General features: G+C 42.3%; 1 protein-coding gene across 1 annotated transcript; it reads right to left on the reverse strand.

Annotated features, from left to right (window-relative positions):
• Positions 1-10,365: 10,365 nt before the first annotated feature.
• On the reverse strand, positions 10,366-13,393 carry LOC307116424 (cell adhesion molecule CEACAM21-like). Its single transcript, XM_079800372.1, has 3 exons — positions 13,207-13,393; positions 11,968-12,327; positions 10,366-10,716 (listed from the first exon to the last, which is right to left on the reverse strand). Exons 1-3 carry the CDS (start codon positions 13,268-13,270, stop codon positions 10,439-10,441), a joined length of 702 nt encoding a protein of 233 aa, XP_079656498.1. The 5' UTR covers positions 13,271-13,393; the 3' UTR covers positions 10,366-10,438.
• Between the last annotated feature and the right edge of the window lie 3,342 nt (positions 13,394-16,735).

The raw sequence follows: 16,735 nt of genomic DNA on the forward strand, positions 1-16,735 counted from the left end.
CCATTTTCTTCCTCTTCTCACAGAATGTGGCTGGAGGCAGTGTTTCTGATCCCAGGAGCAGTGGAGGTACAGGCCTGTGAGTCTATTCATATTGTTGTCCACCCTGAGGTGGGATCTGTTCGCCTAATGCCTAGGCAGCTAGTAAACTGACATCAGGTTGCAGTGAAAGGAAAGAAAGTATATATTTCAAAGGTACCAATGAAGGGCAATGGGGCAGCTGATGCTCAAAGACCAGAACTCACAGTGGTTTATATTTAGGGTCTTTAAGAGGCAAAAGTCATGACATGGGGTTCAGAGTCATGGGTTTTCAAGATTGGTCAGTTATGCTGTAAGTACCCATAATGTGACTTATTTCTCCCTGGCACCATCCTGACTAGGGTCTTTGGTTATTGCGGCCTAGAGGTCTTCCGTCATGCAGACAACTTAATATTCTGAAACTCATTTTGGGGTTGGGTGGGTTATGTTACCTTAAGAGCAGAAAACATCTATCCATCTTGTGCTTAGCAGACAACATCTTTCTCTTATCTCGAGGAAGATATATTCTGCAACCTGTTTCACTGACTAGTTTCCAGACTCCAGGCTGCATCTGCATTCTTTCCCATCATACCTGCCAGGTTATATTTTCTATTTATGCTTTAACTTGTTGTTTTGTTGATAGTTTCTTTTGCTGTAAAAAAGCTTTTTATTTTGATGTAGTCCCATTTGTTTATTTTCTCTTTAGCTTTCATTGCCCTAGGGGCATTATCAGTGAAGTTCTTTCGGCATATGTATGAGATTTTGCTGCCTGTGGATTCCTCTAGTATTTTTATGGGTTCCCATCTTATGTTTAAGTCCTTTATCCATTTTGAGTTTATTTTTGTGTATGGTGTAAGTTGGTGATCTAGTTTCACTTTTTTTGCATGTATCTGTCCAATTTTCACAACACCATTTATTGAAGAGACTGTCTTTACTCCATGGTATGTTCATGCCTCCTTTGTCAAATATTAATTGAGCATAGTGGTTTGGGTTGATATCTGGATTCTCCATTCTGTTCCGTTGATCTATATGTCTGTTCTTGTGCCAGTACCAGACTGTTTTGAGAACCCTGGCTTTGTAATACAGCTTGAAACCTGGTATTGAGATCCCTCCTACTTTATTCTTCTTTCTCAGGATTGCTGTGGCTATTCGGGGTCTTTTTTTCTTCCAGATGAATTTTTGGAGAGTTCTTTCTAGGTCTGTGAAATATGCCGTTGGTATTTTAATGGTGAGTGCATTGAATCTATAGATTGCTTTGGGTAATATGGACATTCTAATGATGTTGATTTTACCAATCCATGAACACGGTATGTTCTTCCATCTGTTTACGTCTTCCTCTATCTCTTTTTCCAGTGTCCTGTAGTTTTCCGTGTATAGGTCTTTTACCTCCTTAGTTAAGTTTATTCCTAGGTATCTTAATTTTTTTGGTGCGATGGTAAATGGGATTGCTTTTTTAGTCTCTCTTTCGATAAGTTCACTACTGGTGTATAGAAACGCCATAGATTTCTTGACATTAATTTTGTATCCTGCTACATTGCCGAATTCATTTATTAAGTCTATTCATTTTTTCATGGAGTCTTTCGCGTTTTTTATGTACAATATCATGTCATCTGCAAATAAGGACAGCTTTACTTCTTCTTTTCCAATTTTCATGCCTTTTATTTCTTCTTCTTGTCTAATTGCAATGGCTAATACTTCCAGTACTATGTCAAACAGGAGTGGTGAGAGTGGGCATCCCTGTCTTGTTCCTGTTCTTAGGGGAAATGGTTTTAGTTTTTGCCCATTGAGTATGATGTTTGCTGTGGGTTTATCATATATAGCTTTTATTATGTTGAGGTATGATCCTTCTATTCCCACCATGTTGAGAGTTTTATCAAGAAAGGGTGTTGGATTTTGTCAAATGCTTTTTCTGCATCAATTAATATGACTATGTGATTTTTATCTCTCAGTTTGTTTATGTGATGTATCATGTTTATTGATTTGCAGATATTGTACCATCCTTGCATTCCTGGGATAAATCCTACTTGGTCATGGTGTATGATGTTTCTGATGTACTGCTGGAGCTGATTTGCTAGAATTTTGTTGAGGATTTTGGCATCTATGTTCCTTAGGGATATTGGCCTGTAATTCTCTTTCATTGTGTTGTCTTTATCTGGTTTTGGTATTAGGGTGATGCTGGCTTCATAGAAGGAGCTTGGAAGTGTTCCTTCCACTTGAATTTTTTGGAATAGTCTGAGGAGGATAGGTTTATTTCTTCCTTGAATGTTTGGTAAAACTCTCCTGTGAAACAATTTGGCCCTTGGATTTTGTTTGCCAGAAATTTTTTGATGACTGCTTCAATTTCTTCCAGAGTTACTGGACTATTGAGCTGTTCAGATTCTCCCTGATTGAGTTTTGGAAGATTATATTTTTCTAGAAATATATCCATTTCCTCCAGGTTGTCCAGTTTGTTGGAATAGAGTTGTTCGTAGTATTTTGAAACAATCCTTTGTATTTTGGCTGGGTCTATTGTTATTTCACCTCTTTCATTTCTGATTTTGTTTATTTGGGTCCTCTCTCTTTGCTTCTTGGTGAGCCTGGCTAGAGGTTGATCAATCTTGTTTATCCTTTCACAGAACCATCTCTTGTTTTTTGTTGATCTTTTGTATTATTTCTATGGTCTTTATGTCATTTATCTCCACTCTGATCTTTATTATTTCCTTCCTTCTGCTTACACTGGGCTTTTCTTGCTCTCTTTTTAACTCTTTGAGTTGTAGGGTTAAATAATTTATTACCATTGTTTCTTGTTTTTTGCAGTAGGCTTGTAGAGCTATGAACTTCCCTCTCAAGACTACTTTGGCTGTGTCCCATAGATTTTGGATTGTTGTGTTTTCATTGTCATTTGTTGCCATGATGTTTTTTATTTCTTCCTTGATCTCGCTGGTAACACAGTCATTGTTTAATAGCATGCTGTTTAGTCTCCATGTGTTTGATTTCTTTGGGTTTTTTTTTATTGTAGTTGATTTCCAGTTTTATGCCATTGTGATCTGAGAAGATGCTTGAAATGATTTCTATCTTCTTGAATTTGGAGAGACTTTGCCTATGTCCCAAGATATGGTCTATCTTTGAAAATGACCCATGTGCACTTGAGAAGAATGTGTATTGTTTGTCTTTGGGGTGAAATTTTCTGAAGATGTCAATTAATTCCATCTGGTCAAGTGAGTCATTTAGGATTGATGTTTCTTTGCTGATTTTTTGTTTAGAGGATTTGTGTAATGGTGATAGTGGGCTATTAAAGTTTCCTACTATGATTGTATTGCTGTTAATCTCTCCCTTGATATCCTCCAGGAGTTTTTTTTATGTATTTGGGTGCTCTTGTATTGGGTGTGTATATGTTCACCAGAGTTATTTCTTCTTGTTGGATTGCTCCCTTTAGTATTATGAAGTGGCCTTCCTTATCACTTGTTATGTCCTTCACTTTGAGATCTAATTTGTCAGATACAAGTATTGCTACCCCAGCTTTTTTTTATTTCCATTCGCCTGGAAAACCTTTTTCCATCCCTTCATCCTCAGTCTGTGTGCATCTTTTATTCTGAGGTGGGTTTCTTGTAGACAGCAGATATATGGGTCTTGTTTTCTTATCCACTCTGTTACCCTATGTCTTTTGATTGGGGCATTTAATCCATTTACCTTTAAAGTTATTATTGATAGGTACTTATTTGTTGCCATTTTTATTCTATACCCCTGTGTTCCTTCTTTGCTTCCCTTTTTTTTTTTTTTTTTTTTTTTTTTTTTTTTTTTTTTTTTTTTTTTTTTTTTACAGCATACCCTTTAGCATTTCTTGTATTGCTGGTTTGGTCGTGATAAATTCCCTTAGTCCTTTTTTGTCTGTGAAGCTCCTGATTTCACCTTCAATTTTGATTGGTAGCCTTGCTGGGTACAGTATTCTTGGATTCAGAACCTTCCTTTGCATGACTTTGTATATTTCATTCCATTGCCTTCTGGCCTGATGAGTTTCTGTTGAGAAATCAGTTGCTAGTCTTATGGAGGTTCCTTTGTATGTAACTTTCTGTCTCTCTCTGGTTGCTTTTAAGATTCTTACTTTGTCATTGGTGTTTGCCAATTTAATTATAATGTGCCTTGGTGTTGGTCTTTTGGGGTCATTTTGCTTGGGACTCTGTGGGCTTCTTGGATTTGTGTGGGTTTTTTCTTCCCTATATCAGGAAAGTTTACTGTCATTATTTCTTCAAACAGGTTTTCTATTCCTTGCTCAGTTTCCTTTTCTTCTGGAACCCGTATTATGCAGATGTTGTTTTGTTTTCTGTTGTCCCAAAGTTCCCTTAGGCTCTCCTCCTGCTTTTTAATTTTTTTTCTATAAGCTGCTCTACTTGGGTATTTTTTTCCATCTTGTCTTCTAGCTCACTGATGCCGTCCTCTGCTTCTACTAGTCTAGTGTTGATGCTTTCTATTGAGTTCTTTACAGCAGCGATATCATTTTTCATTTCTTCTTGGTTCTTCTTCATTTCCTCTTAGTTCTTACACATATTGTCGAATTTGTCTTCCATTCTTTTCAGCCACCTTATGACCATTTCTCTGAATTCTTTCTATGATAGGTTGCTGGCCTCTAATTCCTTTACTTCCTTTTCTGGTGATGCCTGCTTTTCTTTCATATGCAGGCTGTTTCTTTGTCTCCCCATGGTCTCCTGGGGGACCCTCAATCCTCCACCTTCTCCTGGGGTTCAGCTGTCCCTTAGGTTGCTACGAAACACTGCCCATGTGACCCTCAGCTGTTCTTTCTTTCTGCTCCAGGACAAGACTGGGAATACATCTATCTATTATGCCGCCATTTTCTCCCCTCTCACCCATGCACTTTCATGTTTAACTTAATTTAGTTTCAAAATGGGTACAGCATGAATGCTGGAGAAAGGTCCTGATGTGATTTACAAAAACAAGTATGTTCATAAGGGGCCCTGCAGGCATGGTAACTTTATGGCATCTCTGTATTTTTTTCAGTCACTAAGAGATATTGTGTATGAGTATCCTGGATAGAATCTGATTGTTCATTTGTCGATTCTTGGAATATGTAATGTATTCCTATAAGGTACCTACCCATCATTATCCAGGGCCATCGAGGCATGAGAGTGGATGAGAGAGACAAACTGTACATTAGTGCTGATATCCAACTATATTATTTTACTTTCTAATAAATCTTTATTGTTCAGGTTATTGTAATTGTTCCTCTTTTTCCCCCCATAATTCCCCATCCACCCGATTCCCTCCCCACCCTCTGCCCTTATCCGCCCAGCCACTGTCCTGATGCATAGGTATACGATTTTTGTCCAGTCTATTCCCACACCCCCAACACTCATTTCCCCCTGAAAATTGTCAGTCCACTCCCTTCCTATGCCCGATTCTATTTTATTCACCAGTTTATTCTGTTCATCAGATTTTGTTATTCACTTGATTTTTAGGTTCACTTGTTGATAGATATGCATTTGTTGTTCATAATTTTTATCTTTACCTTTTTCTTCTTCTTCCTCTTCTTGAAGAATACCTTTCAGCATTTCATATAATACTGGTTTGGTGGTGATTAACTCCTTTAGCTTTTTCTTATCTGTGAAGCTCTTTGTCTGACCTTCATTTCTAAATGATAGCTTTGCTGGGTAGAGTAATCTTGGTTGTAGGTTCTTGCTATTAATCACTTATATTTCTTGCCACTCCCATCTACCTTGCATAGTTTCTGTTGAGAAATCAGCTGGCAGTCGATTGGGTGCTCCCTTGTAGGTAACTATCTGTTTTTCTCTTGCTGCTTTCAATATTCTCTCTTTGTCTTTTGCTCTTGGCATTTTAATATGATGTGTCTTGGTGTGGTCTTCTTTTGATTCTTTTGTTTGGGGTACTCTGCGCTTCCTGGACTTGTAAGTCTATTTCTTTCACCAGGTGGGGGAAGATTTTGGTCATTATTTCTTCAAATAGGTTTTCAGTATCTTGCTTTCTCTCTTCTTCTGGCATCCCCAAAATTCAGAATGTGGTACGCTTGAAGTTGTCCCAGAGGCTCCTTACACTATCTTCCTATTTTGGGATTCTTTTTTCTTTTAGCTTGTCCAGTTGGGTGTTTTTTGCTTCTTTGTATTTCAAATCTTTGACTTGATTCTTGCGATCCTCTATTCTGCTCTTAGATCTCTGTATAATATTTTTTATTTCAGTCAGTGTATGCTTAATTTCTAGCTCGTCCTTTTTCAGACCATCGAGGGTCTCGCTAAATTTATCAGCCTTTACTAGAAAATTCTTGAAAAACCTTATAACCGTGGTTTTGAACTCTATATCCAGTCATTTGCTTTCCTCCATTTCTTTCATTTGTAATCTGTTTCTTTGTCTCCGCATTTTGACTGCTTCCCTGAGTTGATATAGTGTCTTTGTGTGCTAGGTGTCATATAGGGCCCAGTGACTCAGCCTCCCTAGTTACCTGAGGTGGACACTCCTGGTGCACCCCTTTGTGGGCTGTGTGCACAGTCTTGTTTTAGTTAAGCTTTGATTGTTGTTGGTATCACTGGCAGGAATTGACCTCCAGGCCAATTGGCGGTGAGGATCAGCTATGTCTATGCTGGGAGAACTCTGTGCTGGAGACACCCTTATGAGATAAGACTTGCAAAAGCCTCTGTGGTCAGCTTAGATGGGGCAGAGTCTTAGGGCAGAGTCTCAGGATGGAGAAGACAGCATTGGATTCCCTGTCATCCCTGCCTGAGGAGGCCCCTGGGTCTTAGTGTCCCATAGTAATCGGTAATCTCTGCAAGCTCCTCTGAGAGAAAGCCGCCCTCGAGTTTCATCTGCTGCCAGACAGTGCAGATTCTCCATGAATGAGTCTGGATCCTCAGACTCTCACATGGAGCTGGAGTTCAGTGAAGTCAGACACATTTGTCTCCATCCTTCTTGAGAAAGCCAGCTGGGTACTGAGTTGCCCGCCATCTCTGCGTCTCAGTACCTCTGCCTTCTGCAGTTCCTTTGAGTCTCAGTGTGCTTTTCTCTTTCCTTCTAGTTGTAGAATTTCCAAACAGCCAGCTTTCCTTGTTTCTGGATGATGTCCGTTTTGTCTTTAAGTTGTAGTTTTGAAATTGTTGAGCGAGGAAGCAGTTTAGGTGTTTACCTATGCTGCCACCTGGGATTCTCCTGAGACTCTCCAACTATTTATTTGACAAGTAATATCTAAAAGGCACTTCAAGATGATCTAAAATCCTTGATCCCCACCAAACATATGACCTCAATGTGCTCCACCAGAATTTTCCTGAATCTCTTTAACTGTCTCACACACCCCACATCCAATATTTCAGCAAATCCTCTTGAATCCATCATTACAAAAAAAACAGAAACTGACCCCTTCTTCCCATGCTTGTCTGACCACCCTCACCTGTAACCTGGATGACTGCACTTGCCTCCTCATTGGTCTCCCTGCCCTCCGCCCAGCAGCCACACAGGTGCTGAGGAAAGTAGGCTAAGGTGAACATCCTGATTCCTTTCACGACCAAGTTTTTCTGTCTGAATCTATTGCAGGAAAGTGAGGGGGGGGGTGTAAAGAGTGGTCATAAGTTCTTTATGAGTATTGTTTCTTAAAAGCTTGAAATCAATATCCAAAAATAGGAACTTCAGAAAGGCTAAATTTTGGATGGCTTCACTAAACACAGATCACTCACTCCCCCTGGGGCTCTGAGCCCTCCAGAGGCTCCTCAGATCACTCAGAGGGAAGCCAGACTCTGGCTATGACCCCTCCCTCTCTGACTCCATCTCATCTCATCTCCAGCTCTGTATCCTCCACCCAGCTTGTCTCCTTCTTGCTGCCCCAACATTTTTAAATGGAAAGAAATAAAAACATCCCACACACGCCTTATTTCACTCTAACATGCTATCACATTATTACTGTTGTTTCTGTGTGGGTTACTGGGCAACTCTCCCAACACCATGCCATGTCCATGAGGACTGGGATTTTGTCTGTTCTGTCTCACACTGTACCCCCATTGCTTAGAGAAGTGTCAGCAGATGGTGAGCAGTAGGTTGGTCTCTTTGATAAATGAATTAAAAAATTACACATGTGATCATGGTTAAAAGCATGAAATATGGAGCGTCATGACCTCACATAACTGGGATTCTGACCTAGACTGAGGGACCAGGGAGACTTTCCTGAAGCGCTGCTGGGAAGTCAGGCCATCTCCTGCTGTGAACCCCACCACGAAGAGAGGAAGAAAAGTGGGAAACATTTATTTGGAGGATTGTAGCCATATAAGGAAATAAATGGGAAAATTTGAAAATATGATAAGGATTGACACTGTAAGATGACAGGTTCTGCGAATACAGGCAGACGATGTAAAAGTATAACTTGAGCCAGAAATTTAGGGAGGCAAGAAAGTCCTTATTCAAGACCAAGCAATAGGGCATTGAGACTGACCTCAACACCAATGAAATAAAAGGATGGGGGATTTGAAGAACAGGAGAAGGAATCTTAGGCATCTGTGATTGCTTATTGGATTGACACAAAAGATAAATAAAACTCATGAAATCCTGACAGGAGGGCTTTCATTATTTTTATTATTGTTACATTTAAACCTCACTCAAGGATAAGTTTTTGTTCATGAGAGAACTAGAGGGGGAGAGAAAGAGAGACAGAGACAGAGAGATAGAAAGAGAGATAGAGAGAGAGAGAGAGAGAGAGAGAGAGAGAGAGAGAGAGAGAGAGAATAACCCGTTGCCTCCCAAAAATGCCTTGACCGAGGATTGAACATGCAAACTTCAGGTGTTCAGGACAAAGTGCCAACCAATTTGGCCACACTGGTGAGTGTAAGCAGGTTTTTTTACATCTTGGTTTCAAATGTTACCACCCAAGTAAGGCTCCTACACTTCCTCAGAGACTGAGACACAGAAAAGATGAGAATTAAATTTTAACAGAATGGACACAAACCCTCTATGCAGATATTCTGTGAATCATATCACTGGTAAGAAGATGTGTTTTTTAAAAATACACTTTTATTGATTTCAGAGAGAGGAAGGGAGAAGGTGAGAGACATAGAAACTTCCATGATGAAAGAGAATCATTGATTGGCTGCTTCCTGCACACCCCTACTGGGAATCAAGCTTGAAACCCAGGCATGTGCCCTGACTAGGAATTGAACCATGACCTCCTGGTTCCTGGGTTGATGCACAACCACTGAGCCACTGCAGTTGGGAGGAAAGAAGCTTTTTAAGTTACTTAGGTATATTACAAAAGGACAGAGAAAGAATCTCAAATTACAAATTGCAGTTACATTCCTAAAGGAAATGCTCTAAAAAAGTAGTTATAAGAGGCCTAATGTGGTAGAAAGTTTAGAGACTCTGAGGGAATAATGGGGCCTCTGGTTTATAACACAGATACTTTCTGCACAGCGGAGGGAAACACAACTATATCTTTTCATCAAAGACCCAGTTTGCATCGCCACATTTCCTGTCATTTATAAAGAAGTGCAAGTTCCCAGCCATTTATAAATAGATGCAAAATAGCTGAGAGACTGAACAGAGATAGCATCTGATCTCCCAGAAGGCTGTGCTTCTGGAGTTTTCCATGGAGACATTACATTTTTCTCTATAGTCACCTTCTCTTTGATCAAATGTCATCTCCAAGGAAGAAGAGTATTTTGATACTATCACATATATGGCAGGTGTCATTCAATTTAGCCTGTTTTATGACCTAAGTGCAGAGGAACTGATATTCACCTTATAGTTTGCTCTGATGCAGGTGTTTCTATGAAACCTGAGATGGGAGATTTTACAGCCTCCTGAGGTTAGGCGGCCTCACCCTCACACTTCACCTGCAGTCTCTCGTTTTAGGGGATGCCCTCCTCTCAAACAGATTACAAGTCTTCATCAGGTTAAAATTAGATCCATAACAGGTGAGGTCATTTGTAATTCTGTTTGAACTAGGACATTTGCTAACCCTTTCTTATATTATCAACGTTTCCAATTCTATTCTATCAACAAAGAGGACAGGGTGCTACTGAACTTATGCAAATAAGTCTATTGCCATAACCAAAAGAATACTCCAGAGTGCATTAGTAATTTGGGAGAAGACAAAGGTCACTGTTGCATCTCACATAGGTGTTCTCTTTTCAATTCCCATCATCACGAGTTTCCAGGCACCCTCCACATGTCTCCTTGGATATGGGAGAGAGCACAGATTCCTGTGAAGCACATGGTGTCCTCTCCTTTGGGGAGATGGTGCAAATGGGACCAACCAGAGATGGGATCCAATGTGGTATGTTACCTTACGTCAACAATAAGAACAATGCCAGATAACATTTTTTAGTATTTATTGATGCAAAGCAAGTCTTCTACGCAATTTCCACCACCACAAGGAATCTAACAGGTACTTTCTTTTTTTTTTTTTTTTTTTAGTTTAGGAACATAGGGAAAGGGAGGAGGATCACTAGTACTTGACATGTAACTCTACAGGTGCACTTTCAGTGGTGCTGATGGGGTTGTAAACTTTACACTGGTAGTTCCCAGCATCCTCTCTCCTGACAGGGTCTATGGTGAGGGTTCTGTGATCCTGGGACAACTTCATCCTCTCACTGAACGACAGACTCATACCATTGAATAACCAGTAGGTGGATCTAGCATCTGTGTAGCAAGTCATGACCACCGCATCCTCATTCTCTGTGACTGTGGTGTTGCTGGCTAGCAGTGTGGGAACACTCACTGGCTCTGTGAAGAAATAGAGAGTGAGAATGATTGAGTGTGGGCTTGAGACCTGGGGCCATGCTCCTGCCTCAAAGATCTCAGCCCTGACTCTGATTGTTATGAGGGTAATTTGGTTCCACAATAAAAATTATTTAATTCTAAATTTGCCATCACTCCCCAGAACAAATCTACCCCCTCTGAATTGAAGACCACTAAGAAGGAAGGATATGAACCAATGATTGATCTTCATATCAAGACATCTAATAAGGCCCCTGGGATTGGAGGGAAAATGGGGCTATGGCTGCAGATAGACCTCAAGTGACTCGAGCAATTTCTCATTGTCTGTGTGACTCTGCTTAGGAACTCTTTCTCCTTGTGCCTCACTTTCCCCTCAGTGAAGTAAAATGAATATTTGACTGCCAGGCTGACAATGTGCTACTCATAAAATATTCACAGTATCTGACATAAATATTGGGAAGGAAAACTGCTAAAATAAGAGGCATTTGTTACTGATGGACTTCACAAGAGAATCCCCTGGTCTGATCCCTGCTGGATGAGCAGCTGCCAGGGGAATATTTCCTGCTGCTCTTCCCTTGGGACACTAACCTTTCTCTGGAATCTCCTAAGTCCCCCCAAACAGTCAGCTAATAATCTGTGGAGCTTGTCCAGTTGTGCTCTCCACACACAGTCTCGGGTGAAGGACCAGGCTCCATCTCTGCCAAGACGTGCCTCTTAGGGTTGAGCCCCAACTGGTGACCAGCTCAAGAGGCTTGTTACTCTAGCACATGGGAAACTGTTGCTCTCACTCAGCCCTTCCCAGGAGGCAAAACCCAAGCAGACACAGGCTCCCCAGGGCCTCTGGAGTCAGGACATTGTGACAGGGGCCTGGAGAGGGGTTGCCCCAGCTAAGCTTCTCTGTGAAGAACTCAAGGAGTCCCTCAGGCCAGGTCCTTACAGAGCCCTGCAGGCTCTATCTCAGCGACGTCATCAGGGAAAGGAGGTCAGGGACATGGACTGGGACTGGTCTCCCTCCGCTGACTCACTCTCATCAAATTGGTCCTTCTCTCTGTGCTGAATGTCTGTGGGACTGGAATCTGGGAAGGGAACTCTGACCTTAGGAAGTTTGTGTCCACTGTGTCTGTCCTGCACTAAATGCCCAAACCCAGCTTGGGACATGATGCAGAGGGCGATGGAGGGGAGTCCAGAAATAGCAGTCCTGTGTTTGAAGTAGAATTCACCCCACCCAACACTTAGATTTACAGAGCAATCACTCACGGTATACGGCAAACCATCCAGATCCTGTTGGTGTTTGTGAATTTGGAAGGAGAGCTTGTACCATGTAGAATCCTTGATCGCTTTGAGTGACTTTGCTTATGGTCAGGGATCCGTCAGCCTTTATTGTCTCTCGACCACTGTTTGCGGGCCCTCTTATATATGCACCAAAACTCAATGCAAAATACCCAATTATATCAGAGTACTTCATCTCTGTTCCCCTGTACCACCAATAGCCTAAAACACCGGGAGGACTACTGCGGATACGAAGAATCACATCCTGCCCTTCAGCAACAATGGTGGAGACAACAGCAATTTGTGCAGTTGTGGGCGGGATCCAGATGGGAAGACTAGAAGGGAAGACTAGAAGGGAAGAGAGAAATTGATCAGTATTTTGATCTATGTATTGGAATGGAGATATGAGGCATTTCTCTTCAACTCTCAGCCTTGGCCTACGTGTGAGTTCCTGTGTGCATCTCCTTGGTCAAGGTCAGCAACATGGCCACCATTGCTTCAGCACCTTAGAACCTATGCTTTTTGTTTTGAATTCTCTTTTCCAGCTGTCTGTGTGGCTCTCCTCCTTACTGCCGTCAGATCGCTATTGACACTCTAAGGACTTCTTGGATGACCTTTCCTGACCACGTCTTCTAAAGACCCTCTATCTTCACTCTCTGACCTTTCCCCGCTCTGTGCCCTTCAGAGCACTTGTGGGTACCTGATGTCACAAGTAGATCTCTTCTTGTCTATTTTCTCCCCATATAGTGTGAGCTGCAAGTCGGCAGGGGATTTTGAATCTTGTGCCTGCCATGTGCCTGCAATAGGCTGCAAACACCTGTGGGTGCATGAATGAGTGTTCCCATGCTTGACCATGACCCATGTCGTATTTTCCAATAGTTGTAGTTGGTGGTGGGGACAATGTTTAGCGCCCTTGCTTAAAATGTTCCTGCTATCCCCTGAAATAAATTGTTATTACTGTGGTCAGTTGTCAAAATTCAATACTCTGTGATGAATAACTTAGCAAATGAACCGCAATTGAGGTTTTCCTGCACCTCACCACTTCCACATCATGAAATTTTCCTGTTGCTGAGCCTCCTCTCTCACACTACTCTGCGCCCCTGTCCTTCCACTCAGGTCCAAAAAGAAGCCCCTCTTCCCTTCCAGAGTGCTGTCCTCCCCAGGGGATCTTGGCCACTCTCTGACTGCCAACCTCCCTTCCATTCCCAGGGATTGTCCCCTCCTTACCAGCCAGCAGGAGCCCCAGCCAGGGGATAAGTCCTCTGTGGGCAGAGGCTACAGGGAACTCCATGGTGACTTCTGCCTGCTCTGTCCCTCCCTCTGAGAGAAGAGCTCGAGGTCCAGTAAAGCTCCCAGGCACGTCTGTCCAGACTAGTGGGATGTTCCGTCCCTCCTTCCTGTGTGCTGAGCCTCCTCCTGGGGCAAGATAACCTCCCTGGTCATGTGGGCCAGGCGGAGTCAGGGCTCAAGACCTCCCTCTCCCTCCCGTCATTTTTGCCAACCCTGTTGCCCCTTTCAGTTTACCTTTTCTCTGTATTTTGGTTCCCTGGAAACTGCTGAAACCTTTGACAACACACACACACATACAAACACAAACACACATATGCACAGACACGTGCCCAGAAAAGCACTTGCCTGGGGTGTCCAGTTCCTGGTCATTCTCCACAGTTCCCTGTCAGTGCACATTTGACTTTTCCCTTCAGTTCAAGAAGTCTGGGCCCCCCACACAATATTGTCACAGGGATGCCCCGGCTCTACATTGGATCTCCTGTGAAACTTTGTAAGGATTGGGATGCCCAGGTGACATTTTTGAAAGGCTGCTTCAGCAGCTGCCCAGCTTGCATGGATGCCAGGATGAGACCCTATGATGTGAGCGTGGGGAGCCCTGCCCCTCTCCTGTGCACAAGAAGTGTCTCCAGATCCTCTTAAAATGCCGATTCTGATTCAGCAGGTGTGCAGTGGACCAGAGACTCTCCATCTGACAAGCTCTCGGGGGAGGTGGATCTTACTGGCCTGTGGAGCCCACTTGCAATAGCAAGGCTGATGAGGGCACATGTCCTCCTGAGATGGTGATCCCCTCACCCCAGCATTAGCTCCTGCTTCATCTTGGTCTTGGGTCTGTCAGCACCACACAGACAGCCCCACAGGCCCCAAACAGGGTATTTTTTCTGGTTGTGACACAGAAACACAGCTGGGCACCAGGTCTTCCCTATGTTCTCAAATGTGTTGAGAAGATGGGATTTCCTTCCAGCAGGAAGGCCACAGACGTGACTAGCAGTGAGAAGGGATCAAGCTAGGTGATGACTGCAGAGGGACCCTCCCTCTATCTCAGGTTGTCACCAGCCTGGCCGTTGTTTCCAGAGACAGAGATCCCATCACCATGGGTATCAGGAGGACATGCAGTATCAAGGTGTGAAGGGTAAGGTGTAAAGCAAGGACTATGGTGGGAGCTTAGGTGGCTGTGGGCTCCATGGTCCTTGGGGAATGTTTTCAAGGAAACCATCCCTCTCTTTGTTTTTATAGGTATAATAAAAAGGCTAGTAGAATAGGACAAACATTAGAAATGAATTGTATTTTTTAACAGTGAAATGTGTCCCTCAGTCACTGTAACTCATAGGAAATTCCCCAAAATGCTTTAATTTTTCCCAATCATAATTTACCTTTTAAACTGTTGCTCTCCTTCAAGTGAATGCCTCAACCTAGTGAGAATAACATACAAATCATAACTAACACATATTTGTATTCCTGAGATGGTATCACTTGGATAAAATTCAATTGCCATCTTTAAAAGGAATCTATAGGAAGTAGGAAATGACCTTGGGGTTCATGGAATGATTTTCCAGGGTTATATTTACACAGTAGAACATCTGCTACACAGTTTGCAATCTATAGAAGGAAAAGCAGTGACATGGAATCCAGTGGTCAAAGATTGGAGAGGTAGAAGAAAAAACAGCAAGGCATAGAAAGAATGTCTGGGATTAGATAAAAAGTAAAGCCAATCAATGCATTCTTCTTTTATATACGTTGGTATAAGATAGTTAGCAGTAAACAATTAGCATAATAACAATAACATGAAGGGGTCTTGTGCTCTCTGCACTGGAGTTGTGAGGGGTTGGGAAAAAAGAAAATCACCCTGACATTCCAAAGCTATGTTATTGTAGATGCAAAAGGTCAATGGATGGGCTCAGTTATCGTAAAGACTGACCTTTGTCAGGAAAGATACCAGCCAGCACATGACTATCCACCATGACTCACTTTAAGTCAGAAGGTTTTATTTTCAGACCTTAAGTAATCCTGTGGGGTTCCTTAAGGTTTCTGAGTTTGTAAGGCCCCCACACAGGCCTTTCCTGAGCTCATCAGGTTGAGTATGTGGCCCCTTTTTCATTCACACAGCCCAACCCCTTAACCTCATGGGAGGAGAGAGGAGCTAGAGATCATTACCAATGGACAATTACTTTAACAATTATGCCAACATAAGGATACTTCCAATAAAACCCCTAATGATAGGGTTCAGAAAACTTTGTGTTGATACTGGAAGGCTGAGCGCTAAGGGAAAAAGTGGAATTTTCACACCTCTCCCCATGCTTTGATCTGCCAGTCTCTTCCATTTAGTTATTACTGAATTTTATACTTACAATGAACCAATAATAGTAAGTAAAGTCTTTTCCTGAGTACTGTGTGGGCTATATATATATATATATAATTATAAAGCATGAGGGGTCATGTGCACCTCCAAACCTGGAGTTAACCACGCCAAAATGTGAGTTACCTAGGCATCCCATTTGTGATGGCGTCTGAAGTTATTTTACTAAGCCTTGAAACTATGGGGTCTGCACCCACTTCAGATAGTTAGTATCAGAACTGAAATGAATTGTAGGACACCCCATTGCAGAATTGGTTGTCGATGGGAAAAATACAAAATAAAACCTTCAGGTCATATAAAAACTACCCGGCAGGGTGATGCTAGAAGTGATTATGATATTGTCAGTGATTGGCCTGTATTAGGTGCTCAGGGAGTTTGAGAAGACCTTACTTTCACTCCCCTCTCTCACTAAGCCCTCTGTCACCTTCAGAGTCCACCTTCACCCATTTTCTTCCTCTTCTCACAGAATGAGGCTGGAGGCAGTGTTTCTGATCCCAGGAGCAGTGGAGGTACATGCCTGTAAGTCTATTCATATTGTTGTCCACCCTGAGGTGGAATCTGTTCGCCTAATGCCTAGGCAGCTAGTGAACTGACAACAGGTTTCAGTGAAAGGAAAGAAAGTATATATTGCAAAGGTACCAATGAAGGGCAATGGGGCAGCTGATGCTCAAAGACCAGAACTCAAAGGGGATTCTATTTAGGGACTTTTAAGAAGCAAAAGTCATGACATGGGGTTCAGAGTCATGGGTTTTCAAGATTGGTCAGTTATGCTGTAAGTACCCATAATGTGACTTATTTCTCCACAGCACCATCCTGGCTAGGGTCTTTGGTTATTGGGGCCTAGAGGTCTTCCGTCATGCAGACAACCCAATGTTCTGAAACCCATTTTGGGGTTGGGTGGGTTATGTTACCTTAAGAGCAGAAAACATCTATCCATCTTGTGCTTAGCAGACAACATCTTTCTCTTATCTTGAGGAAGATATATTCTGCAACCTGTTTCACTGACTAGTTTCCAGACTGCAGGCCGCATCTGCATTCTTTCCCATCATACCTGCCAGGTTATATTTTCTATTTATGCTTTAACTAGAAATCATAGTATCCAGACATGGGAAC

Source organism: Cnephaeus nilssonii (genome assembly GCF_951640355.1).
Source record: "Cnephaeus nilssonii genome assembly, chromosome: 20".
Lineage (NCBI taxonomy): Eukaryota > Metazoa > Chordata > Mammalia > Chiroptera > Vespertilionidae > Cnephaeus > Cnephaeus nilssonii.